General features: G+C 42.5%; 2 protein-coding genes across 4 annotated transcripts; both read right to left on the reverse strand.

Annotated features, from left to right (window-relative positions):
- Positions 1–1,421: 1,421 nt before the first annotated feature.
- LOC119478569 (arylsulfatase B-like) lies at positions 1,422–15,322 on the reverse strand. Its single transcript, XM_037753402.1, has 6 exons — positions 15,136–15,322; positions 12,863–13,009; positions 11,046–11,289; positions 9,455–9,531; positions 2,408–2,539; positions 1,422–1,735 (listed from the first exon to the last, which is right to left on the reverse strand). The coding sequence occupies exons 1-6, from the start codon at positions 15,320–15,322 to the stop codon at positions 1,482–1,484; spliced, it is 1,041 nt and encodes a 346-aa protein (XP_037609330.1). The 3' UTR covers positions 1,422–1,481.
- Positions 15,323–15,671: 349 nt separating this feature from the next.
- On the reverse strand, positions 15,672–27,613 carry LOC119478076 (arylsulfatase B-like). Of its 3 annotated transcripts, none has more exons than XR_005204379.1 (9): positions 27,114–27,613; positions 25,009–25,195; positions 24,725–24,912; positions 24,176–24,383; positions 23,356–23,599; positions 22,996–23,066; positions 22,371–22,502; positions 19,919–21,296; positions 15,672–15,708 (listed from the first exon to the last, which is right to left on the reverse strand). XR_005204379.1 is itself a non-coding variant. In XM_037752492.1 (8 exons), exons 1-8 carry the CDS (start codon positions 27,357–27,359, stop codon positions 21,040–21,042), a joined length of 1,533 nt encoding a protein of 510 aa, XP_037608420.1. In that variant the 5' UTR covers positions 27,360–27,613; the 3' UTR covers positions 19,772–21,039. The 3 variants fall into 3 exon arrangements, 1 of the variants encoding a protein (XP_037608420.1); XR_005204378.1 differs by lacking the exon at positions 15,672–15,708 and adding an exon at positions 19,284–19,342; XM_037752492.1 differs by lacking the exon at positions 15,672–15,708 and having other exon boundaries at positions 19,772–21,296.
- Between the last annotated feature and the right edge of the window lie 368 nt (positions 27,614–27,981).

Raw genomic sequence — 27,981 nt, forward strand, 5'->3', positions numbered from 1 at the left:
CTCTAAACAGAAATACGCTGCTAACCCGTTTAGCACCTACATGTTAACTTGAAGGCAACTGGAAGGGAAACGAGTAAGCTTAAAAAAAAGCACTTGTAATGAGCTGAAGATTAGCATCCAGAACCATTTCACTGCATTTTTGCCTCTTTATTATGCATTTTTTTAATAAAACACATACATTTGGTAACACATGCTAAGCTTCGACCAGTAGGCACTTACAAATATTGGTGTACAAAATTTAAAAACAATCAAAAAAAGTTGAGCACCGTTAATTTAAAGCATTTTAAAAACAAAATTTAAACCTGGAATATGACATTTTGGCCATTTAGGGCAATGCAACAAGATGTAAACACAACATTGACATTATATTGTGTCACATTATTTACACATCCAGCAGATACGTAGCAACATTATCCTTCAATTGGAATCGTGTTCCTAGCAACCTGCCGTATTTAAGTACAATATTCACTTTCATTTTAGCTTTTTTTTTGCTCAGCATGTGTGGCCTCATTACCTTGTACATTACTCTGAGTTAGGTTTAGGAAAAAACAACATGGTTGAGCTTAAAACTACTGCATTTGTACAGTGAAAATGTGACTTGATGTTGTGAAAACGGGACACAAACTAACAGCAGATTGTAAAGTGAAAGTGAAACTGAACACACGGGACACAAATAGCGGTGTCCTCGACGAAAGCCTTGTGTTTGTTGGACCCATCCACCTCAAGTGTGTCTCTTTCACTCTTTAAACTACGTCACCAGAGCACTTTCCCTGAGCATTTACTGTTGCCCCTGATGGGTTTACATTATAGCTAATAGAAAGCTTGGTGCATCTTATAACGGCGATAAAGGGTGCTTTGTGTGACGGTAACAAACGCTGACAGCTGTGACAAAGCGTCGGTATTTGACGCCCTGGAATGAGAACGGGCTGGTGTGTGTTTTTAAATGTGATTTAAATGTGTTTGTCTGATGTTGAGCCCTGTAAAAGGTGAATTTCTTCTTGCTTTGTGACAGATAATAAAGTTTATCTATCCATCCATCTATCTGACGTTTGGTTGGTGGAATATTTCTCTCAGGTCTAAAAACAGCCTTTGTGTTTGACACATCCATGTCGCCTGCAGCTTCTCAACAGTAGATAAATGAAGTGCAAATACCTGAAACAGCAGGGAGGTATAGTCTTTACAAATCAGCAACATGTGTAGCTGACAGCGTTTACGTAATCGCTTCAGGAAGCCTCTCAGAGCTGGGACACCCAGATCAATAATAACGGCAGCATCAGTCAGTTAATGACTCCACTGGTCGCTGGAAAAGTAAAGAATCTAATTGGTCACATATTAAAATAAAAGTGAAAAAGCGTGATGAATGTGTGATGAATGTGCATTAAAATTTGATCATCATAGAGTAAAAATATCTACAGATTAGATTCCTGCTGATGTAATTCACAGTAAACAAGGTGCTACCACCTTCATCATGTCATTGCCGTCTAAGCCCAGATTCCCCAGGCTCCACCGGGGCCCGGGTCACATTTGGGGTCTTCATCGGGGAAGATTATCGGCACAGCAGATTTCTGGTACTCCTGGAGCCTCCCGAGGAGATACTCTACTACTGTGGGGAAGAGAGCGGATATTTCATCCCTCTCCTCTGGGTCCTTCTCTATGTCAAACAGAATCACGGACTTCAGAGGCTCCATCTTCTCAGAGGTGGTGTGGCCGGGCCGCGGGAACCAAAGGTCACAACCTGGAGGAAGATGAAGGACGTTAGCAGCAGTGGTGCAAAGTACATTTACACAAAAACTGTAGTTGAGTACAATTTTGAGGTACTTAACTTAAAGGGACTATTTGTAACTTCTTACATATATTGTGGTTTTAGCTGACGTGTGGCGCCGCACTGTTTTGAGCGATGCTCGTTCATGTCTATGTAGAGCGAGCACAAGTACAAGCGTGAGCAACAGGACGCTGACTTTCGTTGACTTAGCGGCCACAGGTGTCGCTGTTAACAAGCAATTTCTGATTCTTACATAGAGTCACTTTAACAGTTTTTTATTGCCAATGTGTGAACAGGTTGTAACCTAAAAAAATGAGACCTAAAGGTACAGTGTGTAGGATTTGGCAACATCTAGCGGTGAGGTAGATGGGAGGCAACCAACTGAAACTTTTCCCATGTGCCAAGCGTGTAACGTGTTCTACAGACGTAGAAACCTGAAAACGTGAGTGATTATACACTAAAGAAAACATACTTGTTAATATTATAAACTAAATGCTACACACTGGGCCTTTAAGTGAAGGATCTGAGTACTTCTTCCTCCACTGATTAGCAGAGATAAGCAGTGATTCTGTGCACAAGTGGGTTTGATTTCCCGCTCCCCACTCAGACTAAACATGTCATTACGGGCTGATAGAAGATACTGACCCGGGTAGCCAGTCAGCAGCTTCCAGTTTGAGGATCGAATGGCGGCGTGAATGGACACATTGAAGCCAGAGTTGGGCCAGGAGTCTCCGCTGACCATCTGAGCCAAAGTTAACTTGCGCCCGGCGCCAGGACCTGCAGAGAGCGGAGAGGACAGAGCTGATCATGGAGGTCATCCATCTTTAAAAATACCTCTAAAAGGAGAAACCGCTGATTAAGACAATATTAAACTACCAGCGGGTACAAAACGTCCTCTGTGGTGTCTATGTAAACCATACCAGTAGGCACCTAATGTCAGTGCATACCTGGGAATCAAGTGAAGGTGTCAAAATAAACATACCAATAAAAGAAAGCCCTCTTTTTGTGCTGTAAAACCAACAGCAGGAACTTCAAAACAATCCTCCCCTTTAAGAACAGAAATTGTTGTATGTATTAATTTCACTCAAACACGTGGAACTTTTAGGGCTGGAGGAATTTGACAAATATGGCGGTAATGTGGTCAACTCAGCACCAGCCGGATCATTTCTGCCAAGCACAATGAACTACTTCTTACATTACTGCAGTTGGGCAGATGTGAGAAAGCAAACGTGGAACAATGGTCACAGTTACCAACTGGCATCATTTTAACAGCTTCAAAAGGCAAAAGCAAATTAAATCTGCAAGCAGCGATGAACGGGCCCTCACCCCTTGTTGCACGTTGGGGTTACTGGGACGCTGGTTGACGTGGCTGTGCATTTACGTCCCCAAAAAACACACAATATTCAAATAGCTGACTTCCTGTTGGGTGGAGCTAATGAGAGCCAACGGGAAATATGTTTGAAATGATGAGAGTAATGTGGGTACCAAATTTTGTGAATATCAGAGCAACTATGTTCCAACTAAGACCTTCCACGGGGGCGCTATCGAGCCCGCTAAAAACGCATGAACCCAATTGCTGTAAATTCTCGCAACGTTCACAGGTTTTGTTGTATGCGCCAAGTTTCTTGAGTGTTCGAGTATACCATCCATCCATCCATCTTCAACCGCTTATCCGAGATCGGGTCGCGGGGGCAACAGCTTCAGCAGGGGACCCCAAAATTCCCTTTCCCGGGCCACATTAACCAGCTCTGACTGGGGGATCCCGAGGCGTTCCTAGGCCAGAGTGGAGATATAATCTCTCCACCTAGTCCTGGGTCTTCCCCGTGGTCTCCACCCAGCTGGTTGTGCCTGGAACACCTCCCAAGGGAGGCGCCCAGGGGGCATCCTTACTAGATGCCCGAACCACCTCAACTGGCTCCTTTCGACTCAAAGGAGCAGCGGCTCTACTCCGAGTCCCTCACGGATGACTGAGCTTCTCACCCTATCTCTAAGGGAGACGCCAGCCACCCTCCTGAGGAAACCCATTTCGGCCGCTTGTACCCGCGATCTCGTTCTTTCAGTCATGACCCAACCCTCATGACCATAGGTGAGAGTAGGAACGAAGATTGACCGGTAGATCGAGGGCTTTGCCTTCCGGCTCAGCTCTCTTTTCGTCACAACGGTGCGGTAAAGCGAATGCAATACCGCCCCCGCTGCTCCGATTCTCCGACCAATCTCACGCTCCATAGTCCCCTCATTCGCGAACAAGACCCCGAGGTACTTGAACTCCTTCACTTGGGCTAAGGAGTATACCAAGGACGTCAAAAATGCATTCAAAGGCTAAGTTTTTGTGCATCCTAAAGTCCTCAAACATGGGTTGGTAAAAGGAAAATGAACGCTTGCTAATTCCACCATGCTACAGAAAATTAGCCCAACAAATGTTAACTTTCTCAACTAACGCTCGTGATCCTGGAGAGTGAGTGGCAGTACATATTGAGAGAAACTAGTATTAGTTTAAAAAAAAACAAGCCAACAATACTTGCTAGCCAGCGTTAACCAACGTGTTAACCTCCACTTAACGCTCCGCCCACAAAATACGTCATCGTGTTTACTAACAGAAAAGGGGTCTACAGATGAGAACAATGTTCCCACCAAATTTCATGAACATTAAAGGAACTTTTTCGCAACTCTGACATAATCTATCTTTGTTCTGACATTCCTGCAGCCTCCTGCCACGAGCTATTTCTGCTCTAATGGAAAATCTCTCCCAGAAGTGAGCACACCTTTCTAAAAAACAGTGAGTGGCCTTGAGAGTTTGACCCGGACAACGTGCTCCTGATTAGACAGTAATTCCGCCGCCCTGTCAAAAACAAGTGTTCAAACTCACATTCTTTGCATATAGACGAATCCCCCTCCCACACAAAGCCAACGTTCCCATCGGAGCTGGTTTTTACAGAGTCGACTCGACCACAGCGACATGACTGGAGAATTAAAACATTTCCGATCTCAGCGTTTTTTGCAGCCACATGATAAAAGCTCTGACATTGATTCCTTCACTGATCATTGCACAAAATGCCATGTGGGTCTCTTAATTGTTCTCACATGCATTAGGCCGGGTTGCTCAACGCTGGGCGATCCCTCAAAACCAAACCAGATTTGTGTAAACAACCAGACTTGTAGAGCTCTTTTAGGAAGGGCAAACTACAGTATTGACATTGAGCCAGATCAAGGTGTTAAAGCTGTTATGTAAGCAGGTGGTTAGATTTAATTTCTAGCTCTTGCTTCTTTAAGGAAAGGGGCCTCAAACCCCGACGCTACCACTGCCCCATTTCTTACATTCAGCGCCTCAAAGCGGGGCCTTGCTCATCTGGATCCACAGCAGGAGAATCCACAAGAAAAGAGGAGGGAGGCGAAGGGGGTGAGTGGGAAGAGACCCTGAGAGAGTATGGAGGGGAAATTTGGGGGTGATTTAAGGCTTGGGCCAAGTCCAGGGTTTCTCCGCGAGAAGTTCAGGGACCCCTCTGTGACCCACTTAGTCGGGATCCCTCTTCTCACACAGAGCGAGAGCAAAGAGAAGGGGGATTTTTGAAAAGCGACTTGAAAGGGAGAAAGTATGTAAGAAGGGGGACAAAGCTCTTTCATGAGCTAAATAGAGAAACCAAAAGAAGAAATGTGGAGTAGGTCTCAAAGTGAGGCCGGTTAACAGGAAGAGAGGAGCCTGGAATGCATCAGGAGGAGCTGGTTGTCACTGTGGTGGTGGACGATAAAAGACTCAAACATAAAACACTTGTGAAGCAGCAGCGTTGTTCTTCACTGGGGTTTCTTATCATCAGAATGATTTAGATGCTAATGACCAACAGTAAAGGTTGAGGATAATTTGAGCTCCGCTGGCTTAGAGCTGTATAAACAGCCGCGTCTAAAATGTGATAAATCAGTGATAAATAAGGGCTATAAATAAACGTATTCATTTAAACAAGCTACTTGGGTGTTTTCCCAGTAGTTCTTTACTTTTTAGATGAGAGATGAGATGTCAAAAGGTGTTGTTTGTAGTAACAAACCCACAGGGAATTATCTCAGCTTTACGGAGCGTTTTAGCACCTTTCAGCTCATTCTTTTGTTTTTACGGCCCACAACTTTATTGTTTTGGTCTCACCGCTTCTATCAAAGTTGTTTCCAGTTGCAGCAGACAACCAACAACAAGCAACAAACCCGACTGTACGCTACCAAACAGCAGACCAACAGAACATAATGGAGCATTTAACGGAGAAGGATCTAGATATTTTTGTTGGTGGAGACCAAAACAGAGCTAAAAGGGAGCTTACAGCGCTACCAGTTGTGTTTGAAGCTGAAACTGGACCCAGATCTCTGTAATGGTTGGCCGGTGACTTTAACTAGTCAAACTAAACAATACTAGTTCAGAGCATAGACTGTATATAAAGATGGAGGACATGACAGCTCCCCAAAAGTGAAGCCAAAACATCTGGATCGCCCCCTGGTGTCTGGCTGCAGTATAGGTCATAAAGCCCACCCCCTCCATGTTAGCAGATGGGACATGGGCCAAACTAAAAAGTCAAAGTTCACGTCAAATAAATTCTTCCCAAAGATGATTTCTGTCATATTAGGTAGTTCTTATCACGCTGATGTTTGTTCAAGTGTTAATTTTTCTGATAAGTTTGGTTTTAATTAGTTATTTGATGCTATAAAAAGGGGATCAGACGTCATGATTGACAGCTGCGCTGAGTGAAGTATAGTCGCAGCCGGAGGCTCGGGAATTGTACGAGAGAGGAGATGTAACTTTAACTTTCCTTAATCGTCAAAAGTCTGTGTAATAGAACATGTGTCAATTTGATCATGAATGTAGTTATAGAGATATTATGGTTAGTTTACTTTCTAAACAGCTACCATGGTGCTAACGTAGCAGCTAGGTGGCTCACGCTAACAAGTGATTGGCTCGGGCAGGTGTGTGGGCGGGACCTCAATACCACAGCTCCACCGCCCAATCTCTACTGCGCAGACTCTGGCTCCAAATGAAGATGGCAGATGGCAGCTGGAGACCTTTGCATTTAACCCATCCTAAGCATTAGGAGCAGCGGGCTACTGTAAAGCAAACTTGGGGTTCAGTGTCTCACTTAAGGACACTTCGACGTGCAGACAGTAGGAGCCGGGGATCATACCGCCAACCTTGCGTTGAAAGGACGACCCGCTCTACCAACTGAGGTACAGCCGCCCCATACCCAACTACATGCCAGAAGAGAAGAACTGTACTTTTCAAAGAAGAATGAAACAGTATGCATCTATTCTCATTCAAGACCCATTATGTGCCCATTATGTGCACATCTGTGAAACATTTCAGCACAAAAATGTCCTCCTCCTTTACCTCTACTATTTCTGAATGTGTAACTAAAGGTGCAGCGTTCTCCACAGAGTCAGAAATAGAGGCCTCAGACCAGGACCACCTAATATTAAGTGGTTTAGACAAGAATGAGACCACTCCGCTCCACTCCACGGTGTCTGACAGCCCAAAGAAAGAGGCAGTCACGTGACCCATTTCCTGGAAACCTCCCTACAATCACAGAGTTTAAACTGTAAGCGCACACACACCCTGAACCTCAAACGCTGACCGATTACAGTTTCAACCTTGAGTTATCAGAATAACAAATACCATTTTATGAGGTGCAAAAAACAATTCAGATAACATTTGTACACAAGTGGAAAATGTTCTAGTTTAATTAGAGATAGCTAATATTTATAAAATATTACCTTCGTGGGCTGGAATAATATACGTTTCATAAAGCTACCAACATCCACCGATAATAATCCAGACACCATGTGAGACTCACCTCCTCATAAACTCTTAATCCACTCAAACAAATTTCAACTTCACTCACAATAAACACAAGGTGGATTTCTAATGTGAGTTTTAGTCCGGTGTTATGTAACGCTGTGCTATTCTGAGGCCCCGGTCTGCTTTGACTTGACTTAATTGGATTCACGACGTCTGGTGTATTTGTGAATATACCGGCTCAAACAATGAGCCTCTTGATACTTGTTGGCCGCGATGGGAAGAGAGAGAGAAAACAGTAGAATTACAACATTAGAGACGAAGGGAACACACTTAGATAGATATCCTGAACACAGAGAGGAGGAGAGGTCACATGAGGTTTCCATCACCTCAGCGTGATTTATCAGATTGTTGTCGCTGGCACCTGAATAATGGCTCCACAGTCCAAAGACATGCAGGTCAGGTTAACTAACTATTAACTAAATTGCATGTAGGAGCGAATGGCTCCGTCTATATTTGTCAGCCGTGTGACAGACTGGTGACCGGTCCAGCTCCAGCAGTGAGTACCTCGCCTCCCCTCCAACTCCCCTCGTGACCCTGCACAGGATTTATAGATAAAGAATCAATGCATGAGTTGAAACCAGCGGTTCCCAACCAGGTGAGAGGTCAACAGATGATTTACAGGGATATTAAAGGGAGAGTTTGGGTGTTTTGAAGTGGGATTGTCTGAGATACTTCTCCATAGTTTGGAGAAACAGACAGGAGTACCAGCACGGGAGCAAAGCAATGTACTGCTGTGGACGGGGGCAGCAGCAAAAGGTAGTTTAGACACCTAAAAATATCAACATCAGTTTTAAGTGTACGCTTTACCTCGCTGTCAGACAGCCCTTTCCGACGGGGAACTGAAGCTGTTAGCAGCTATGCTCTCACCAAAGCCACCAGACTCCATTGACAAAAACTGTAATTTTACCTCGCAGAACACAGGAGTTGCTGGTCTACCACCGCCTTGAAATGTTAGTTAGTTTGTCTTATTGTGTGACTTTGGTGTTTTAAAGGGTTAGGTCGGATTCACCAAAGTCCCCCAATAACACAAACGAACCAGAGTAGACCAGCAACTGCCATTATCCAATGGAGTCTGGTGGCTTTGGGGAGGCTTCAGTTCCCCCGTCAGAAACACTGTATAGCTGTCTCACGGCAATGAAACCGGACAAAATATTCTAAATATAGCGTACATTTATACCAAAAAACGTATATTGCCATAGTCATTCCATTGCAACATCAACGCTGAGCAGCAGAGCTACACTTCCGCCATAATGGACTAAAAGCGACTACCGGATGCCGGTAAAACGTCCGCACAAAAGTAAAACTAAATTGTCTCTATTCTATTGTCATATTCTATCGAAATGGCCTGTGTTGAACAATAAAATATTACAAACATAATACGCGCTTTCAGTCCAAAATGGCGGCAGTGGCTGTTGTCAAAAAACAGTGGAGTTTCGTCTCTTTGCTTAAACTGATATTGATGTTTTTAGGTGTCTAAAATCTATTTTGCTGCTGCCTCCGTCCACAGCAGTACGTTACTTTGCTCCCGTGCTGGTACTCCTGTCTTTCTCCAAACTCCATCTACTGTCGGTAATACACTGACTATGGAGAAGTAACCCCACTTCATCACCTCATTTCCATTTGCTTCAGGATGTTGTAGCTGCACTGGTATAAAATAAACTGGATGCAAACTAAAAGAAGTGAGATGATCTCAGCCTGTTGGCAGTAAAGTGTGTCCGCCAATATTTGTATTTCACAAGATCATATTTCAAAATTCAAAAGCATTCTCTCTGTACCACGTCTGTGTGGGAGCATACATACTTGTGATGAATATAAATCACAGTGTAGACAGAGAGACTGTTTATGAACAGTGAAACATGTGAACTTACAAACTGCAAGGCGGGAGTCAATATACAGAGGGTCGATGTTGTGCAGCAGCTCCAGTCTGGGTGAGGCGAAGCCGTTGCTGTAAGATAGAAAGCAGTGTGTTAAACATATGGATACACAAGCAACACACACACACACATAGCAGCATGTCTGACGCATGCACTGTAAAACCCTCCGGGATCTGGAAATCTAAACCATCTGGCCGCTGTTCACCAGGCAGTCATATGCTCTGACCACACTCCACCACAGAGAAAACACACTGCTCTCACTGACCACAGTGTCTGATAACACAACTAAAATAACTCTCCCCTGCCTGCCTACTGTTCTGGGCCTTCATTTGGTTTTTATTCCACCGGACTGAGCTGTCAGACGGCTGCTTTCTGCACCAGGAGAGCCAATTAAAAAACAATGAAAATGTAAAGCAGCAAAAATAACAAACATCAGTTTGGGCCCCGCGTTGTTGTGCAGCTCACACGGCAACGGGCCACAGCCGGCGGTCAGCTGACGTGCGTCAACCAATCCAGTCAAGTGGAGGCTGCGAGTAGTAGTTTGCGGTTCCAGGATAAGCCTTGATTTTCTGCTGGGGCTCTGCTGCAGGCCTCAATTTCACCTCCTTTCACTGTGTCCACATTTAGTTTACAAATATAATGTGTCAGTCAGACAGGAGTCAGTGACAGCCTGTGTGAGGAGGACCTGAACAGCTGTGGTCCAACAGCTGCACTCACAGCATCACTATCAATCTATTAAATCACTATCAGCTTCTTATCCAAAACACATTTAACCCTCTGAGACCCACAATAGACCCGTTTTAGTCTTTTTTAGGGGGGTCTTTAGGGGGAGATAGCAAGTCAACAGTAGATGCCACATAGAAGTGGTGTACATCATCTGAAAGCTGAGAACCTGAAGATTAATTTAAGATGCAGCTCAACACTGTGCGTCAAGTTGTTCTAGTCAAGTATTAAAATAAGCCCTCATAATTAAGTATATTACGTATAAGATAGGGCTGCCAAAGTTAACGCGATAATAACGCATTAACACAAATTTGTTTTAACGTCACTAATTTCTTTAACACATTAACGCAACTTGTGATTTTTAGGTTGTAGTGGGATCGGTTTTAAAGCTAAAGTGAAGATACTGACATCATATGAAACTACAAAACCTAAAGAATCCACCGGTACCAACCATGTCATACTAGCTTGTCATGAAGGAGGTTAAATAACGCTCCAAACTTACGCTAAATTTTGTCGAGGAAAAACTGTCATGGCCATTTTCAAAGGGGTCCCTTGACCTCTGACCTCCAGATGTGTGAATGAAAATGGGTTCTATGGGTACCCACGAGTCTCCCCTTTACAGACATGCCCACTTTATGATAATCACATGCAGTTTGGGGGAGGGAGACAGAGGGAGACAGAGGGAGAGCACATGGGGGGAAGGATCGGAAAGAGGCACTGAGAGAGGGCCGTCTGTCAGAGCTCAGAGCTGGTATCACTCCCGCTGTAGCTCTGACCTGCTCTGACCTCAGAAACACTCTCAGCTGAAGAATTAAAGTCCCAGATGTGAGAGAAACATTTACAGTAAAACAGCTACGCTCACCTGATGGCGTTCCACATGTTGAATCCGTCCAGTGGCTTCGTGCCGTCGGTGCTCCCTCCCGCCAGGCCAACAAATGTTGGCAGCCAGTCGGAGACGTGCATGAGTCCGCGGCTGACGGTCCCGGGTTTCTTCAGCAGCGGGCTGGCGACGAATCCGACTCCCCGGACCCCTCCTTCCCACAGCGACCACTTCCTCCCTCGCAGCGGCCAGTTGCTGCCGCCGAACCCTGGCTGACCTCCGTTATCTGGGGGTCAAAATGACACCACACAAAGATTTCAAATCAGTAAATATGAAGATAAAGACGTAAAGATGAGATCTGGGAGGTTTCAGTGTACTGAAGAGTCTAGCGTCTCACATAGGAACCAAAACGTTTAAACGCAATGTTTCCACACAACGCAGATTTCACGTACTTCCAGTGAAGAAGAAGAGCGGAGAGCAGAGTGGAAATATTGTCCATAGACTGTACATAAGAAGTGGACGTAGTCACCGTGACGTCACTGATTGAGTGATTTGAGGACTGTCGTTTTGAATCCTCGATTTCTGTATTTTGGTCGTCGCCACCTTGATTTTTTGCAACCAGAAGTGACACGAGAGGGTGGAGCTAAGTGAAACCAAACGCTGAACAAGATGTTTATAGACGACCAAAATGTTATAATTAGGGTTAAAGTTGTAAGACGGAAACACAGACAACTCCCAGACCGGACAACGCTGTGATAGCGACCTGTCAATAACAAGGTAGCCCTGCCCTAAAGCATCCCCTAATTTACTAAATGAACATCATGCTGTATTGAAGAAGACTTGAAACCAGCGATTGAAACCATAAACTCGTTCTTTTCTTTATACATTTCTTTATGCATTTCTGCTTCATTATAACTGAGCCCGCTACAACTTAAAAATCGCAAGTTGCGTTAATGCGTTAAAGAAATTAGTGCAGTTAAAACGAATTTGCGTTAACGTGTTATTATTAATTAACTTCATTACGTATAAAATAGTGCTGCCAAAGTTAATGCGATAATAACGTGTCAACACAAATTAATTTTTTGTAGCGGGCTCAGTTTTATAGTTGGAGTGAAGATACTGGCATCATATGAAACTATAAAACCTAAAGAATCCATTGGTACCAACCACGTCATAGTGGCTAATTGTGATGGAGGTTAAAAAGCGCTCCAAACTTACGCTAAATTTTGGCGAGGAAAAACTGTCATGGCCATTTTCAAAGGAGTCCCTTGACCTCTGACCTCCAGATCAGTGAATGTAAATGGGTTCTCTGGGTACCCACGAGTCTCCCCTTTACAGACATGCCCACTTTATGATAATCACATGCAGTTTGGGGCAAGTCATAGTCAAGTCAGCACACTGACACACTGACAGCTGTTGTTGCCTGTTGGGCTGCAGTTTGCCATGTTATGATTGGAGCATATTGTTTTATGCTAAATGCAGTACCTGTGAGGGTTTCTGGACAATATCTGTCATTGTTTTGTGTTGTTAATTGATTTACATTAATAAATATATACATGCATTTGCATAAAGCAGCATATTTGTCCACTCCCATGTTGATAAGAGTATTAAATACTTGACAAATCTCCCTTTAAGGACTGACAGTCTGTACCAAAGTTCATGGAAATCCGTCCGATACATGTAGAGATATTTCATCAATCAGAGATATATATCACAACCACCCATAGAGCATTAAAACAACACAGCAATGTTCATCCATTTGTCTCCTCCTGCATAACATCTAACTACTACACACACACACACAGAGGCAGTTAGACTGACTGTCATCATCCCAACAAGCCTGTCCAGTATAAACACACCTGACCAATCACATCCAGGCAGGGCTCCCTGTGTCATACGAGTCCAGGAAGTAGTCTGTGCCGATTCCCGAACTGTTCTGGAAAAGCTCCTTAATGCCTTTTCAAGCTGCTCTGGCTCTCTGCGGGCCGACTCTCCCAGCTTCCCCCCTTACAGTTTCACCTCGCTACGCTTTATTTGCTTACAGTAATGTCCCGCTGAGGCACAAAGTTTCATCATAGAGGAATTTCAAGGTCATTTCTTTCCTGTTGGACCTCGTACATGCGAGCTAATTATAATTGTATTGTTTATTTTATCGTAGATATGACTAATAAGTAGACCTTACTCAGACTATTTTCGGTAAGGGATGTTTATATGTTTAAAAACGACATCCTGGTCAGGTATTACATAACCAGTGCATCACATCGACACAGAAGGAAACAGGAAGTAGCTTCACATCAGCGGAGTCGATGGTGTCTGCCGGGCACATGGCGAGCTGAAAGCTTCCAGTCAAATGTGTGGAAGCAGAACAATGAAACAGGCCACCTACCGCAGGCATTAAAAAAACTTTACTTTCACAGCATTGTCTTCTAATTAGCCTTTAAAAACACCCTAAAAATAACCCTCAAAGGAGTTACCTACTGCAGATGAGATTCATTAGAGGAGCCACATGTGGAAACCTGAGAGGAGGCGCATGTTTAGATGATGCTGCACGCCCTCCTCGTCTTCAGCCATGTTCTGTTCTTCATCAAGAGGTCTTTATGACGGGTTTGTTTCAAGGTTCAACAGTACTGAGAACTAGAAAACCGAAGGAATCCATCAGTACCAATCATGTCCAATGAGTCCAACTGTATTCATGTGTGATGATGTAAGTCCCCATAGTAGACATTTCATTGACGTCACTGTATAGAATGACCTGTGGTGACCTCTAGGATAATCACAGCCTCATGAAACGTTACAGCCACAAACTAGACACCTAGAGCATTCAGAGGATGGATGGCTTTCCTAGCTAGATTGACAATAAGGGGGTTTCTGAGCAGTTTACACAACAGAAGTGCTCGCCATCCAATCGCCAAATAATGCAATTCTTGCAGAAATCTCCAAAATGTCAAAAGTTTTTGATCCCAAATCACAGCATGGCTTTTTCTACGGTGTTCCTCAAGGTCTTGGTGTCTTAATGTAGTATTTTGGAGGGATTATTGATCATTTTTATCAGTTCTTGAGTGGTAAAAAGTGGTTAAATTTAGCATCAAATCTGCGTAACAAATGGTATCAACCCAAAAAATGCTGCAACGACTTATGCATGGGAATCGCCATAATCAAGCCCTTATACACTTTCACAATGTATTTTAATGAATTAATTTGACACACTGTGCTGAGCTGTATCTCAAATTAATCTTCAGGTTTCCAGCTTTCAGATGATGTACACCACTTCTATGTGACATCTACTGTTGACCTGCTATCTCCCCCTAAATACCCCCTGCACCCCCCTAAAAAAGTGGAAGTGGAGGAGGTTAAAGTGTGATTTCTGTGTAAATCTCTGCATCCTGATAAAAAAACCCTCTTAGAACAAATACAACAACCCACTGCTCTCTAGTGGACATCCAGAGTATTACAAGTTGAGTGTAACCATCCCTGAGAATCCTGTAAAGATATCTGTTTCATGTGCCTCTCTCTTGACCGTGTTGTGTAATAAACTGTGTTATCTAACCCTCTGGTGCTTTAACTCAATAAACCGTCACCTGAACTCCTCTCAACCTCTCAACAACCCTGGATAAACTGGCTTTGATGCACAAACAAAATGTGCTTTTAATGTAATTTGCTTTTCTTTATTTAGCACTCAGTGATTCGGTTTCCATTCTGGCACGCTATAAAAGAGTCAGAGGGAGACAGAAAACAAAAGCTGTGGAAAATATACGAGCGTTCCCACAGACGATCACCTGATTATCCTGTTTATGAGTAAATAAAACTTTGTTCTTTCATTGTAGGTTTCCACTGAAATGGTAGAAGTTCACTCTAATAAAGTAAGATGATCCACTGCTTCAGTAATGTGCAGCTATTTCTTACATCTTGAAGATAAATAGTTCATTATCCAGCGTCCCATACCTGTTGAGAACGGCTCACGTTACCACATTACCGGGAGGAGTGAGCAGAGGGGTACTAAGTTGGTTGCAATCTGCAACCTCACCACTAGATGTCGCCAAATCCTACACACTGTCTCTTTAGAATTTGCCACAATATTCTACAGAAGATAAATAGTTCATCATCTCAAAAAACATCTACAAAATAAACCTACCTGTTGAGAAGACCAGGACGGTGTTGTCCCAGAGTCCCGCCTGCTGCAGAGACGACGTGATGTTGCCCACGGCCTCGTCCATGGCTGACGCCATGCCGGCAAACTGCCTGCGATTGTGGTCTTTGATGAAGCTGTACGGGGTCAAGTAGCGCTCGGGAACCTGCAGCGGTGAGTGGACCGCTTGCATCGCCACGTAGAGGAAGAGAGGCTGAAAGATGAAGAGAGCAGCAGGTGAAGACTCTCCTCTGTGACTTAAACAGTAGAGGTGCAACGATTAATCGATCAGTTGTCAACTATTAAAGGGACTATTTGTAACTTTCAGAAATGCTTGTTAACAGCGACAACTGTGGCCGTGAAATCAACGAACGTCAGTGTTGGGCTCGCGCTTGCTCGCTCTAAATATACCTGAACGAGCATCACTCAAAACAGTGAGGCGACACACGTCAGCTAAAACCACAATATCACTCTATATTTCAGCTGCTTGGCAGTAATGTTAGCTGACCAGACCAAGGTCTCTCCATGAACATGATTTAGATCTGATCCTAGTGTTGGCTTTTCCTGCCTCGGCGCAGGCTGAGGTAATGGGGCTCTGCAGCGTGTCTCCTCTGCTCTCTCCGCCCGCAGCCGGAGAGAGCAGGGAGACACCGGCACCCGGTCGGTAACGAGACTACAACGTGTCTCTCTGCAGAGCTCCGTCACTTCACAAGACACGGGAAACCTCTGTTGGTCTGGAGGAGCTGCAGCATTTATTTCTGCACAAACATCCACTGAACATTCACTAGATATTCTCAGAGCTAAACTAACTCTTCTGCAGTGTGGAGTGAGCGCGCGTTCACGTCTAGAGGTGGAGCGAGCTGAGAACGCGCGCGCTGTCTGAGTGAAGGCAAGTAGGCAGAGAAGGAGAGGCAACGGCCACACGCGAGCGCGCATATGCGAGCACGCATGTGTCCCGACCCGCTACATTTGTACACTTAAAAAGTTACAAACAGTCCCTTTAAATTAACCACCAACTATTTAGATAATCAATTAATCAATTTAAGTCATTTTTTAAGGAAAAAAAGTCTAAATTCTCTGATTCCAGCTTCTTAAATGTGAATATTTTCCGATATCTTTACCCCTCTATGACAGTAAACTGAATATCTTTGAGTTGTGGACAAAACAAGACATTTGAGGACGTCATCTTGGGCTTTGAGAAACACTGATTTTAATTTTTCACCATTTTCTCTCCCTCAATACTCGGCCAGTTTTAGAAATTGTTGTCCCTACTACAAAAAAATATGAGATAATAGGGTCCAGGTTGAAATAAAATACTAAAGTTACCCTTTAATATGGACTAAAAAGTTACACCGTCTCGCTTTAACTGGCAGTGAGATTCAAAAGATGCCTTTTGCATCCTGGTGGCACAGTTCACTGATTTATTGTATACTAACTGCAAAAAAAACAGTATACTATGACAATCAGTAGTACATACAGTATACTATCAGTGTTTAGTATTTAAATGGGACAATAATAACTCCTCTTGGTCTATAGACTGTATATAAAGATGGACGACATGACGGCTCCACTAAAGTGAAGCCAAAACATCTGGATCGCCCCCTGGTGGTTGGCTGCAGTATAGGTCATAAATCCCACCCCCTCCATGTTAGCAGAAGGGCCAAACTAAAAAGTCAAAGTACACGTCAAATAAATTCTTCCCAAAGACGGTTTCTGTCATTGTAGGTAGTTCTTATCATACTGATGTTTGTTCAAGTGTTAATTTTTCTGATAAGTTTGGTTTTAATGAGTTATTTGATGTTATAAAAAAGGAGGTGAGCGGTCATGATTGACAGCTGTGATTCTCTCTCTCTGACAAGCTGCAGCCGTGCTCGGCTCGTGATCGGTTCAGGCAGGTGACCACTACGAAGTGGAGACGCGTCGTCCATCTTTATATATACAGTCGATAGTCCGTTGTCTTCTCTGTCTAGGTTGAACATTACTAAAGTTCATAAAGATGATTAAAATCAGGTTTTACTGCTATCTCATGTTATTCATTTATAAAGCTCTATTGTTGAAGCTTCAGAACGACGTCACATCTCTTCTCTCATAAATCCGGTAACTACTTCACCTCAGATGTCCCCCATGAATGCACTAATGTTGGCTGGCAGAACTGGTTTCAGGTACGATGCACCTTTTAAATGGAATGAATGCAATCTGCTCTCAAACGAGAGTCTCAACATTCCCCTCGGAGACTTTAAAACTTTATTAGGGACCAAACATGAAAGTGCCAGAGGCCCAATAGCGCTTATGATGCACGAAAACTCACCAAAATTGGCATACGCTTCAGAACTGGTGAAAATTGTTCTGCAGTGTTTGGACTCGGGCGTGGCCAGCGGGCTCCATAGCGCCCCCAAATGCACGCCAGGTTTGAAGAAAGTTCTTTGATGTTCATGAAATTTTAGATTTGAAAATTGGATTTTGAGTGTTAATTTTTTTTTTTTACCTTTTTAAGACATTATTTAGACTTTTGTTTTCCAACATTTTTCAAAAAAAATTTCAGACATTTTTCAAATTTCTTTTTTTTTTTTTTTTTTACCTTTTTACCTTATTGTTTAGACTTTTTTTTTTCCAACATTTTTCGGACTTTTTTTTTCAAACTTTTTTTTCAGACATTTTTCAGATTTTTTTTTACTGACATTTTTTCAGACTTTTTTTTTTTTTTACCTTTTTAAGACATTATTTAGACTTTTGTTTTCAAACATTTTTCAAAAAAAAATTTCAGACATTTTTCAAATTTCTTTTTTTTTTTTTTTTTTTTACCTTTTTACCTTATTGTTTAGACTTTTGTTTTCCAACATTTTTCAAAAAAAATTTCAGACATTTTTCAAATTTTTTTTTTTTTTTTTTTTTACCTTTTTACCTTATTGTTTAGACTTTTGTTTTCCAACATTTTTCGGACTTTTTTTTTCAAACTTTTTTTTCAGACATTTTTCAGACTTTTTTTTTACTGACATTTTTTCAGACTTTTTTTTCCCAACATTTTTCGGACTTTTTTTTTCAAACTTTTTTTTCAGACATTTTTCAGACTTTTTTTTTACTGACATTTTTTCAGACTTTTTTTTTTTTTTACCTTTTTAAGACATTATTTAGACTTCTGTTTTCAAACATTTTTAAAAAAAAATTTCAGACATTTTTCAAATTTCTTTTTTTTTGTTTTTTTTTTACCTTTTTACCTTATTGTTTAGATTTTTGTTTTCCAACATTTTTCGGACTTTTTTTTTCAAACTTTTTTTTCAGACATTTTTCAGACTTTTTTTTTACTGACATTTTTTCAGACTTTTTTTTTCCAACATTTTTCGGACTTTTTTTTTCAAACTTTTTTTTCAGACATTTTTCAGACTTTTTTTTTGGAGCTTGTTCCAGATATTTGGTGCATAAAAAGTGAACGCTGCTTCTGCATGTTTAGTTCTGACTCTGGGGACACGAAGCAGACCTGATCCAGATGACCTGAGAGGTCTGGATGAAAAATGGCCCTGATAAAAACAAATAAACCTGCTGTTACCTTCAATCATTTTATTATAGTCGAAACAATTTATTGATTAATCGATTAGCCGATCAACAGATAATTAATCTGCATTTATTTTGATGATTTATTGATCATTTCAGCCACTTTTCAAGCAAAAATGGCTCTAAAATGAGCTGTATTTCTCTGTTTTTCATCACTTTAAATTGATTATTTTAGGGTTTTGGACTGTTGATGAGACAAAACTAGCAAATTAAATATTGTCATTATTGTTTGAGAATTTTTTTTATAAAAAGCAGATTAATCAATAATGAGTATAATTATTAGTTGAAGAAGTAGTAACATATCTACCAGCATTTTATTTGCACTACATTACTCATACTGCTAGAGCTGAAGATCAGCATCCAGAACCATTTCACTGCATTTTTGCCTCTTTATTAAAGGGACTATTTGTAACTTTCAGAAATGCTTGTTAACAGCGACACCTGTGGCCGTGAAATCAACGAAAGTCAGCGTCAAGCTCGCGCTTGCTCGCTCTAAATAGACATGGACGAGCATCGCTCAAAACAGTGAGGCGACACACGTCAGCTAAAACCACAACATCACTCTATATTTCAGCTGCTTGGCAGTAATGTTAGCTGATCAGACGAAGGTCTCTCCATGAATCAATGCTGATCCTTGTGTTGGCTTTTCCTGCCTTTGCGCAGGCTGAGGCAGCGGGGCTACTCAACGAGTTACGTTATCGCCTCCTGACCGCAGCCGGCAGCCGCAGGGAGACACCAGCTCCCGGTCGGTAACGAGACGACAACGTAACACGTGGAGGAGTCCCGTCACTTCACAAGACACGGGAAACCTCTGTTGGTCTGGAGGAGCTGCAGCATTTATTTCTGCACAAACGTCCCCTGTACATTCACTAGATATTCTCAGAGCTAAACCAACTTTTCTGCAGTGAGGAGTGAGCGCGCGTTCACGTCTAGAGGTGGAGCGAGTACGCGAGAACGCGCGCTGTCTGAGTGAAGGTAAGCAGGCGGCGGAGACGAGGCTCCGGCCACACGTGAGCACGCATATGCAAACGCGCATGTGTGGCGACCCGCTACATTTATACGCTTAAAAAGTTACAAACAGTCCCTTTAAGTATTTTTTTTAATAAAACACATACATTTGGTAACACATCTTAAGCTTTGACCAGTAGGCACTTAAGAATATTGGTGTGCAAAATGAATACAACATTTTTAAAAAGTAGAGCAGCGTTAATTTAAAGCATTTTAAAAACTAAATTCAAACCTGAAATATGAAATTTTTGGCCATTTGGGGCAATGCAACAAGATGTAAACACAACATTGACACAATCACACATTGTGTGACATTATTTACACATCCAGCAGATACAGAGCAACATTGTCCTTCATTTGGAGTCGTGTTTCAGGCAACCTGTCGTGTTAAAATCCAATATTTGTTCTCCTTTTAGCCAGAAGTAGACTCATTTTCTCATAGACTTCTATACAGTCAGACTTCTTTTAGCAACCAGAGGAGTCGCCCCCTGCTGGCTGTTAGAGAGAATGAAAGTTTAAGGCACTTCAGCATTGGCTTCACTTTTCAGACCCAGAGGTTAGAACAAACACTGTTATTTAAATACCTTGGGACGGAGACACATCCCTGTCCTTTTCCCAGCACACAGTGCACAAGAAGGGACATTTTAATCCTGGTTTACAGGTCACTTGAACATTTCATCCTGGTACAATGCCCTCAAACTGTAGACCTGGTTATTGATCAGGAAAGCCACTCTGATCAAGCAGGACTCCTTTCATCCCCTCCACCAATCCTCCAGGATGCTACAAAGTCCCACTGGCCCAGAAAAAAAATGTACTCCCTCAACGATCCTCACCCTGAACAAACTAAAAGATACCCTGACCTGTTAGCAGTTGTTATGTCAACCGTAGTTTTAACAGTTTTATCCATCCCTCCATCTATCTGACGTTTGGTTGGTGGAATATTTTGACATATCCATGTCGCCTGCAGCTTCTCAACAGTAGATAAATGAAGTGCAAATACCTGAAACAGCAGGGAGGTATAGTCTTTACAAATCAGCAACATGTGTAGCTGACAGCGTTTACGCAATCACTTCAATAAGCCTCTCAGAGCTGGGACACCCAGATCAATAATAACGGCAGCATCAGTCCGTTAATAACTCCACTGGTCACTGGAAAAGTAAAGAATCAAGTTGGTCACATGATAAAATATAAGCGAAAAAGCTGCATAATTGAGGTTAGACTGTTTGAAATTATTGTTTGTTGAATGTGTATTAAAATCTGATCATCATAGAGTAAAAAAATCTCCAGAATAGATTCCTGCTGATGTAATTCACAGTAAACAAGGTGCTACCACCTTCATCATGTCATTGCCGTCTAAGCCCAGGGTCCCCAGGCTCCATCGGGGCCCGGGTCACATCTGGGGTCTTCATCTGGGAAGATTATTGGCACAGCAGATTTCTGGTACTGCTGGAGCCTCCCGAGGAGATACTCCACTACTGTGGGGAAGAGAGCGGATAGTTCATCCCTCTCCTCTGGGTCCTTTTCTATGTTGAACAGCATCACAGACTTCAGAGGATCCATCCTCGACTCAGAGGTGTTTTGGCCGGGCCGCGGGAACCAAGTGGGACAACCTGGAGGAAGATGAAGGACGTTAGCAGCAGAAAGTAACTAAACACATTTACACAAGGTTTGAGGGACTTAACGTGAGTGTTTCCATTAAATACTACTTTGCTGCACTACATTTATCTGACAGCTGTAGTTTTACATTAAAAAGACAAATAGTATGCTTATTAAATAAAATGCATTGTTAAAGGGACTAAAGGGAAGATTTTAAAAGTTTTTTTATTGCCAATAAAAAAAAATGAGACCTTCCGCGACTTTCTGGGTTTCCTCTCTCAGCCTGTAGACTGATTTTAATGTGAAGGACCGTGTTTTCTGGAAAAATCCAACGGATGTGACGTCATGAACGCTCGCGAGTGCCTTTATTTTCAGATCCGCTTACAGGCCTAACAGTGTGCAACGATAGCTAGCGTTCGGTTAGAAATGGAGTCTGTTAACGCCAACAAACGACGACCAGCCTCCACCACAACTCAGACTCCAACACAAACTCCACAGAAGCAGAAGCAGGAGCCGCTGCTGCCGGTCGCGGAGCTCTCCACCTCCCGCCGAAGTTCCGACAGCAGGTCGAAGGTGCCAGCGAAGCCGGATTTGGGTCTGTCCGCAGTGGGTTGGTCGCTGCTGCAGTCTGAGCTGAAGGAGTTTCTGGTGAACCTGCAGGATTTCGTCTGATTTCTGAAACTTCTCCCGTGTGCCAAGCGTGTAGGAGAACTACGGTGGCCGACGCAAAAAACGTGAATGTCTTTCTCTACAGCCAGAGATTGGTTTGTCCGTTATAGGCTACTGTAGAAACATGGCTGCCGGCTCAATAAAGAGAGGACCCGCTCCCTATGTAGATATAATCGGCTCATTCTAAGCTAAGGAAAACACAACTTTTCTTATTTTTAGGTGATTATACACTAAAGAAAACATACTAATTAATATTATATTCCATTTCTGCCCCTAAATTCTACAAACTGGACCTTTAAGTGAAGGATCTGAATACTTCTTCCTCCACTGATTAGCAGAAATAAGGAGTGACTCTGTGTTTGATTTCCCGCTCCCCACTCAGACTAAACATGTCATTACGGCTGATAGAAGATACTGACCCGGGTAGCCAGTCAGCAGCTTCCAGTTTGAGGATCGAATGGCGGCGTGAATGGACACATTGAAGCCAGAGTTGGGCCAGGAGTCTCCGCTGACCATCTGAGCCAAAGTTAACTTGCGCCCGGCGCCAGGACCTGCAGAGAGCGGAGAGGACAGAGCTGATCATGGAGGTCATCCATCTTTAAAAATACCTCTAAAAGGAGAAACCGCTGATTAAGACAATATTAAACTACCAGCGGGTACAAAACGCCCTCTGTGGTGTCTATGTAAACCATACCAGTAGGCACCTAATGTCAGTGCATACCTGGGAATCAAGTGAAGGTGTCAAAATAAACATACCAATAATAAAAAGCCCTCTTTTTGTGCTGTAAAACCAACAGCAGGAACTTCAAAACAATCCTCCCCTTTAAGAACAGAAATTGTTGTACGTACTATTTCCTCAAACCTGTGGAACTTTTGAAATTCTTTACCAGGTCTGTGTGGGAGCATATTAACATAGATATACTGTACATACACAGTTACACAGAACAGGGCAGTTAGAAACTCAACTTTGTCCAAATGCACGAATGAAACCCAGCTGGTGGTATTAACAGGAGCGTTTATGAACAGTGAAACATGTGGACTTACATGCACCGCGGTCATCATACCGAGGGTCAATGTTGTGCAGCAGCTCCACTCTGGGTGAGGCAAAGCCTTTGCTGTAAGATAGAAAGCAGTGTTAAACATACGGATACATAAGCAACACACAAAGCAGCAGCATGTCTGATGCATGAACTGTAAAACCACCTCCTGTGAGGACCTGAATATCTGTGGTCCTACAGCTGCATATGACTTATTAAATCACTATCAGCTTCTTATATTTAACCCTCTGAGGCCCACAATAGTCCCTGAAGACTCTGACCAGCTCTGACCTCAGAAACACTCTCAGCTGAAGAATTAAAGTCCCAGATATGTGAGAAACATTTACAGTAAAACAGCTACGCTCACCTGATGGCGTTCCACATGTTGAATCCGTCCAGTGGCTTCGTGCCGTTGGTGCTCCCTCCCGCCAGGCCAACAAATGTTGGCAGCCAATCGGAGACGTGCATGAGTTCGCGGCTGACGGTACCGGGTTTCTTCAGCAGCGGGCTGGCGACGAATCCGACTCCCCGGACCCCTCCTTCCCACAGCGACCACTTCCTCCCTCGCAGCGGCCAGTTGCTGCCACCGCACATTGTCTGACCTCCGTTATCTGAGGGTCAAAATGACACCACACAAAGAGAGAAAAGAGACAAAGATAGATTTCAAATCAGGAAATATGAAGATAAAGACGTAAAGATGAGATGTATAATTATGTTACTATTCTAACTCATTGTACCCCGAAATAACTTATGAAAATATGCAACCCAACCATACACTCCTTACTGTGGAAGGTGTAGTTTACTTCAGAGGAAAACATTGCACTCATACATCTACCTGACAGAGAAGTGTTACTGGTTACATTGCAGCTTTTCAGATTTGACTCACAAAATATAACAACTAAAATATGATGCATTATTATTCAGTAAACTATCCAGCATTATTATGGTATGGATAGCCTCTGAGTGAGGTGAACGGCGTTACCACGGTTTTGCACTCAGCGGCTCACGTTACCACATTACCGGGAGGAGTGAGCGGAGGGGTACTAAGTTGTTTGCAATCTGCAACCTCACCACTAGATGTCGCAAAATCCTACACACTGTCCCTTTAGAATTTGCCACAATATTTTAGAGAAGATAAATAGTTCATCATCCAACATCTCAAAAAAACATCTACAAAATAAACCTACCTGTTGAGAAGACCAGGACGGTGTTGTCCCAGAGTCCCGCCTGCTGCAGAGACGACGTGATGTTGCCCACGGCCTCGTCCATGGCCGACGCCATGCCGGCAAACTGCCTGCGATCGTGGTCTTTGATGAAGCTGTACGGGGCCACGTAGCGCTCGGGCACCTGCAGCGGTGAGTGGACCGCTTGCATCGCCACGTAGAGGAAGAGAGGCTGAAAGATGAAGAGAACAGCAGGTGAAGACTCTCCTCTGTGACGTACTGCTGTAAAGGGCAGCTAACAAATACAACAAATCAGAAATACTCCAATTCAAGCGCTCTATTCAAAATCCTACTCACCTAAAAGTACACAAGTATTATCAGTGATCTGATGCTTTTTCATGATTCTTGTAACTGTTTTTATTTCCTGTTTATTGTCTTGTTGTATTATGTTTCTTGTTCTCAGGTCTCTCTCTGAGAAGAGATCTTAATCTCAATGAGACTGCCTGATTAAATAAATAATAATAAATAAATACTGCTCTACATTGTGACACTGTGTGCATGTGTGTGTGTCACCTTGTTAGGGTTGTGTTTCTCGATGACGCTGGTGGCCTTCTGGCTGAACAGCTCAGTGGAATAAGCTCCTTTGTATCCGGTGGCGACCTCTTCTCCGTCCCGCAGGTCCAAAGCACAGCGGTTGGCACCAGCAGAGATGTCATAACAGCGGGTATGAGTGAAGTAATCCTCGCTGCCCAACAGGTAGCCTGGAGCACACATTAACCCAGACATAAACGTGTGTTATTAGGAATAAAACTGCATCCATAGTCACATAAAAAGGCTTTACTCTTAATGAAATATACCAAAGTAGGAGTCAAAGCCGCGGCGTGTGGGCAGGCAGTCCTTCTTGTACATGCCCAGGTGCCACTTGCCCACCATGTGTGTGGCGTACCCCGCCTCCTTCATCAGCTGGGGCAGCATCTTCTCATCCAGAGGAACACAGTTCGGCTGACAGGGCCAGATGATCTCGTGCTGCATGCCTGTGTGGATCTGAGGTTAAAAGAACAAACACAAATTGGGCCTTTTAATAATATAATTAAGAGAAAATATAAGAGAAATTTAAGAGAATGTTTCTGCATGAGGCCAGTTGTTAGGAAATAAATGCACCATGTGTGGAAAATGGCACAAAGCAACATGTGAGAATAGTAAAGGGGGAACCAGCAGCGTCTGTGGTGACGGTGATGCAAACTAAAGTTTCAAAATAACAACTTTGTCCTTTTGTTCTACTTTCCACCAACGTCCAAATTAGATTTTTTTTCCCTCCTGGAAAGTTCTTCTAAACACGGAAAAGTGTACAAATCCAAAGATATACTCTGGATTTTACTTGGAGGCTTCTTTAGTATGAAGCTCCTTATGATGAGCTTCACAGGGGAGTTGATAGGTGAAACTCTTCCTGGCAGAGAAAGCCAGAGGGCTCTATGACTTCTGACACGATGACAGCTTACCATCAGTGACGTGTGTTCTGTACATAAATCTACCTGTCAGAGGAAGGAAACTTGAAGGACCCGCTGCTCTGCAATGCAGCTCAACTGCTGTTGATGAAGTACTGTAGGCTGTAAGAATTACAAGAAAAACACCTCGAGTACATCAAGTACATCAAGTCCATCACACCTGACAGCTCGTCTGGCTTCATCTCTAACCTGTTCTTCTGTCTCACACTTCTCCCCCCTTTTGCACTTACTTCCTCCTGTTATATGTGTGACATGAGCTTTTTTTTTTTTTTAGAAACTGCAGTAGGAAATATTAATGTTGCTCCCGTCTGGCCGTCTATGTATATTGTATGTAACTTTGCTGCATTTGGAGAAGACAAATTTCCACTAAGGTGGACGTCTATCTGTTTATCGATCTATCTAATGTGTAAATATGTGTGTTTTTTTTTTTATACTTTAGTTTTTCCCTTTTTATCGAGGTTGTTTTCATATATGCAATTTACAGTTCGTAATTACAATAGTTTATAAACCATTTTTTAAAGTAATTGAGCTTAAAGACGAACTCACTAAGTACACTAGAGAAAACAACTTCAACATTCAAAATTTAAATTAAGAAAAGAAATAATAATAATAAAAAGAAAGAATATAATAAAAAAAGAAACAATAACAATAAAATCAATAAAATGTGTCAATAAAAATATAATATAATAATAAAAAAAAAAAACATTTTTAAAAAGCATTTCCTAAATTTAAAATAGTCACATGATTACATGATATATTTCATATTTCTACTGTCTGGTACCAGTGACTCAGGGTTTATAATTCTAAACATAGATTTCATGACGTAAAAATTGAGTGTTTTTCTAGAAATGTTCAGTGACATTGAGGAAAAACTTCATTTCAGAGCCTGTCCTGAACCCATCTTGAGGACTCTGTGACATGAAACACTTTGCCTGGTTATATCATTCAAGAAAATAGCAAAAAACTATTTAAAATATTATTGAAAGAACATCTCCTTGCTGAACAGCTTCTGTGTTTGCTGATATTTAGCTAACATCAAATCATAAAAGGTTTAATGTTGGATAAATACAAAGTCCTGTTAATATTTATGGTAAAATAACTTGTTCTGTTTTTGTATTTTGACATAATATGCTATATGGTCCAACCACTAATGAATCATATTTACCTCTATACTCTGTGAATAGTATTAACTTGAACCTATAGGTCCTGTGTTGTGTGTTGGGTTGTGTCTTGAATATTGTTGTGTTTTCATGTTGTGGTCATTGTTTGGTAAAGATTGTAATATGATTGTGTACTGAATTGTAACCTAAAACAGTTCAAAGTGATTTAAGTGGACTCCAGGAAGAATAGCTGGGCTTCAGACACAGCTAATGGAGATCTGAATAAAAGAATGGACCCTTTAAAGCCTGCACCCTGCAGCAGGCAGCAGGCAGCAGGCAGCAGGCTTTGGGTCTCACCTGGTATCTGCCGGTCATCAGCTGGGTCCTGGAGGGGGTACACAGAGGCTGAACATAGTAGTTCTCCAGGCGGACTCCTGCTGCTGACAGCTTGTCCAGGTTTGGGGTTCTGATCTCTGAGCTGTGATAACCGACATCATACCAACCGAAGTCATCTGCCAGGATGAACACGATGTTGGGCTGTTTAGAGGCTAAAACCACAGAGAAGTTCACTAGAAACACAGCTGAGATCAGAGAGGAACCCATCTTTAGCTGCTTTCTCTGTTATGAACTCCAACTAGGATGTTACAAAGTAAACTAGGACGTCTGTTAGGTTGTTTAACAGCAGAAGAAAGACTAATATAGCAGATAAAAAGCTCAGGTAGCTGCTGGTCCGATCTGTGTTCCTTCACTGTAATGAAATCAAACATAAATCACTGAATTATTAAAGTTAAAACGAGTTAAAAACGCCCGTATAGCTGTCACTACATGTATCACTAGCTGTCACTTCCGTGTTCAGCAGAATGAAAACATTACGGCAGCCAATCAGATGCCTGGAAAAACAGCCAATCAGATGACAGAAAAAACAGCCAATCAGATGCCTGGAAAAACAGCCAATCAGATGACAGGAAAAAAACAGCCAATCAGATGACAGAAAAAACAGCCAATCAGATGCCTGGAAAAAAACAGCCAATCAGAAGACTGGAAAAGAAACAGCCAATCAGATGAGTGTATGGAAGCCCACTTGGGTAAATATATATATATATGCTTCGCGTTTTATACCTGATAGAAACAAATAAACCTGCTGTTACCTTCAATAACTGGATCACAGCTGAGGAGATAGTTAATTAAACAATTAGCCGAGCAACAGATAATTAATAATGTGATG

Source organism: Sebastes umbrosus, chromosome 19, assembly GCF_015220745.1.
Source record: "Sebastes umbrosus isolate fSebUmb1 chromosome 19, fSebUmb1.pri, whole genome shotgun sequence".
In the NCBI taxonomy this organism is placed as follows: Eukaryota; Metazoa; Chordata; class Actinopteri; order Perciformes; family Sebastidae; genus Sebastes; species Sebastes umbrosus.

Coding starts and splice junctions, on each gene's coding strand:
- LOC119478569 (XM_037753402.1), bottom strand. CDS start 15,322: ATGCAAGCGGTCCACTCACCGCTGCAGGTTCCCGAGCGCTACTTGACC. Junction 11,290..12,862: donor GCCTGGATGTGATTGGTCAG/GTGTGTTTATAC, acceptor TTTGACCCCCAG/ATAACGGAGGTCAGCCAGGG. Junction 2,540..9,454: donor TGACTCCCGCCTTGCAGTTT/GTAAGTTCACAT, acceptor CGCTCTCTGCAG/GTCCTGGCGCCGGGCGCAAG.
- LOC119478076 (XM_037752492.1), bottom strand. CDS start 27,359: ATGGGTTCCTCTCTGATCTCAGCTGTGTTTCTAGTGAACTTCTCTGTG. Junction 25,196..27,113: donor TGATGACCGGCAGATACCAG/GTGAGACCCAAA, acceptor TTTTAACCTCAG/ATCCACACAGGCATGCAGCA. Junction 22,503..22,995: donor GTATGATGACCGCGGTGCAT/GTAAGTCCACAT, acceptor CGCTCTCTGCAG/GTCCTGGCGCCGGGCGCAAG.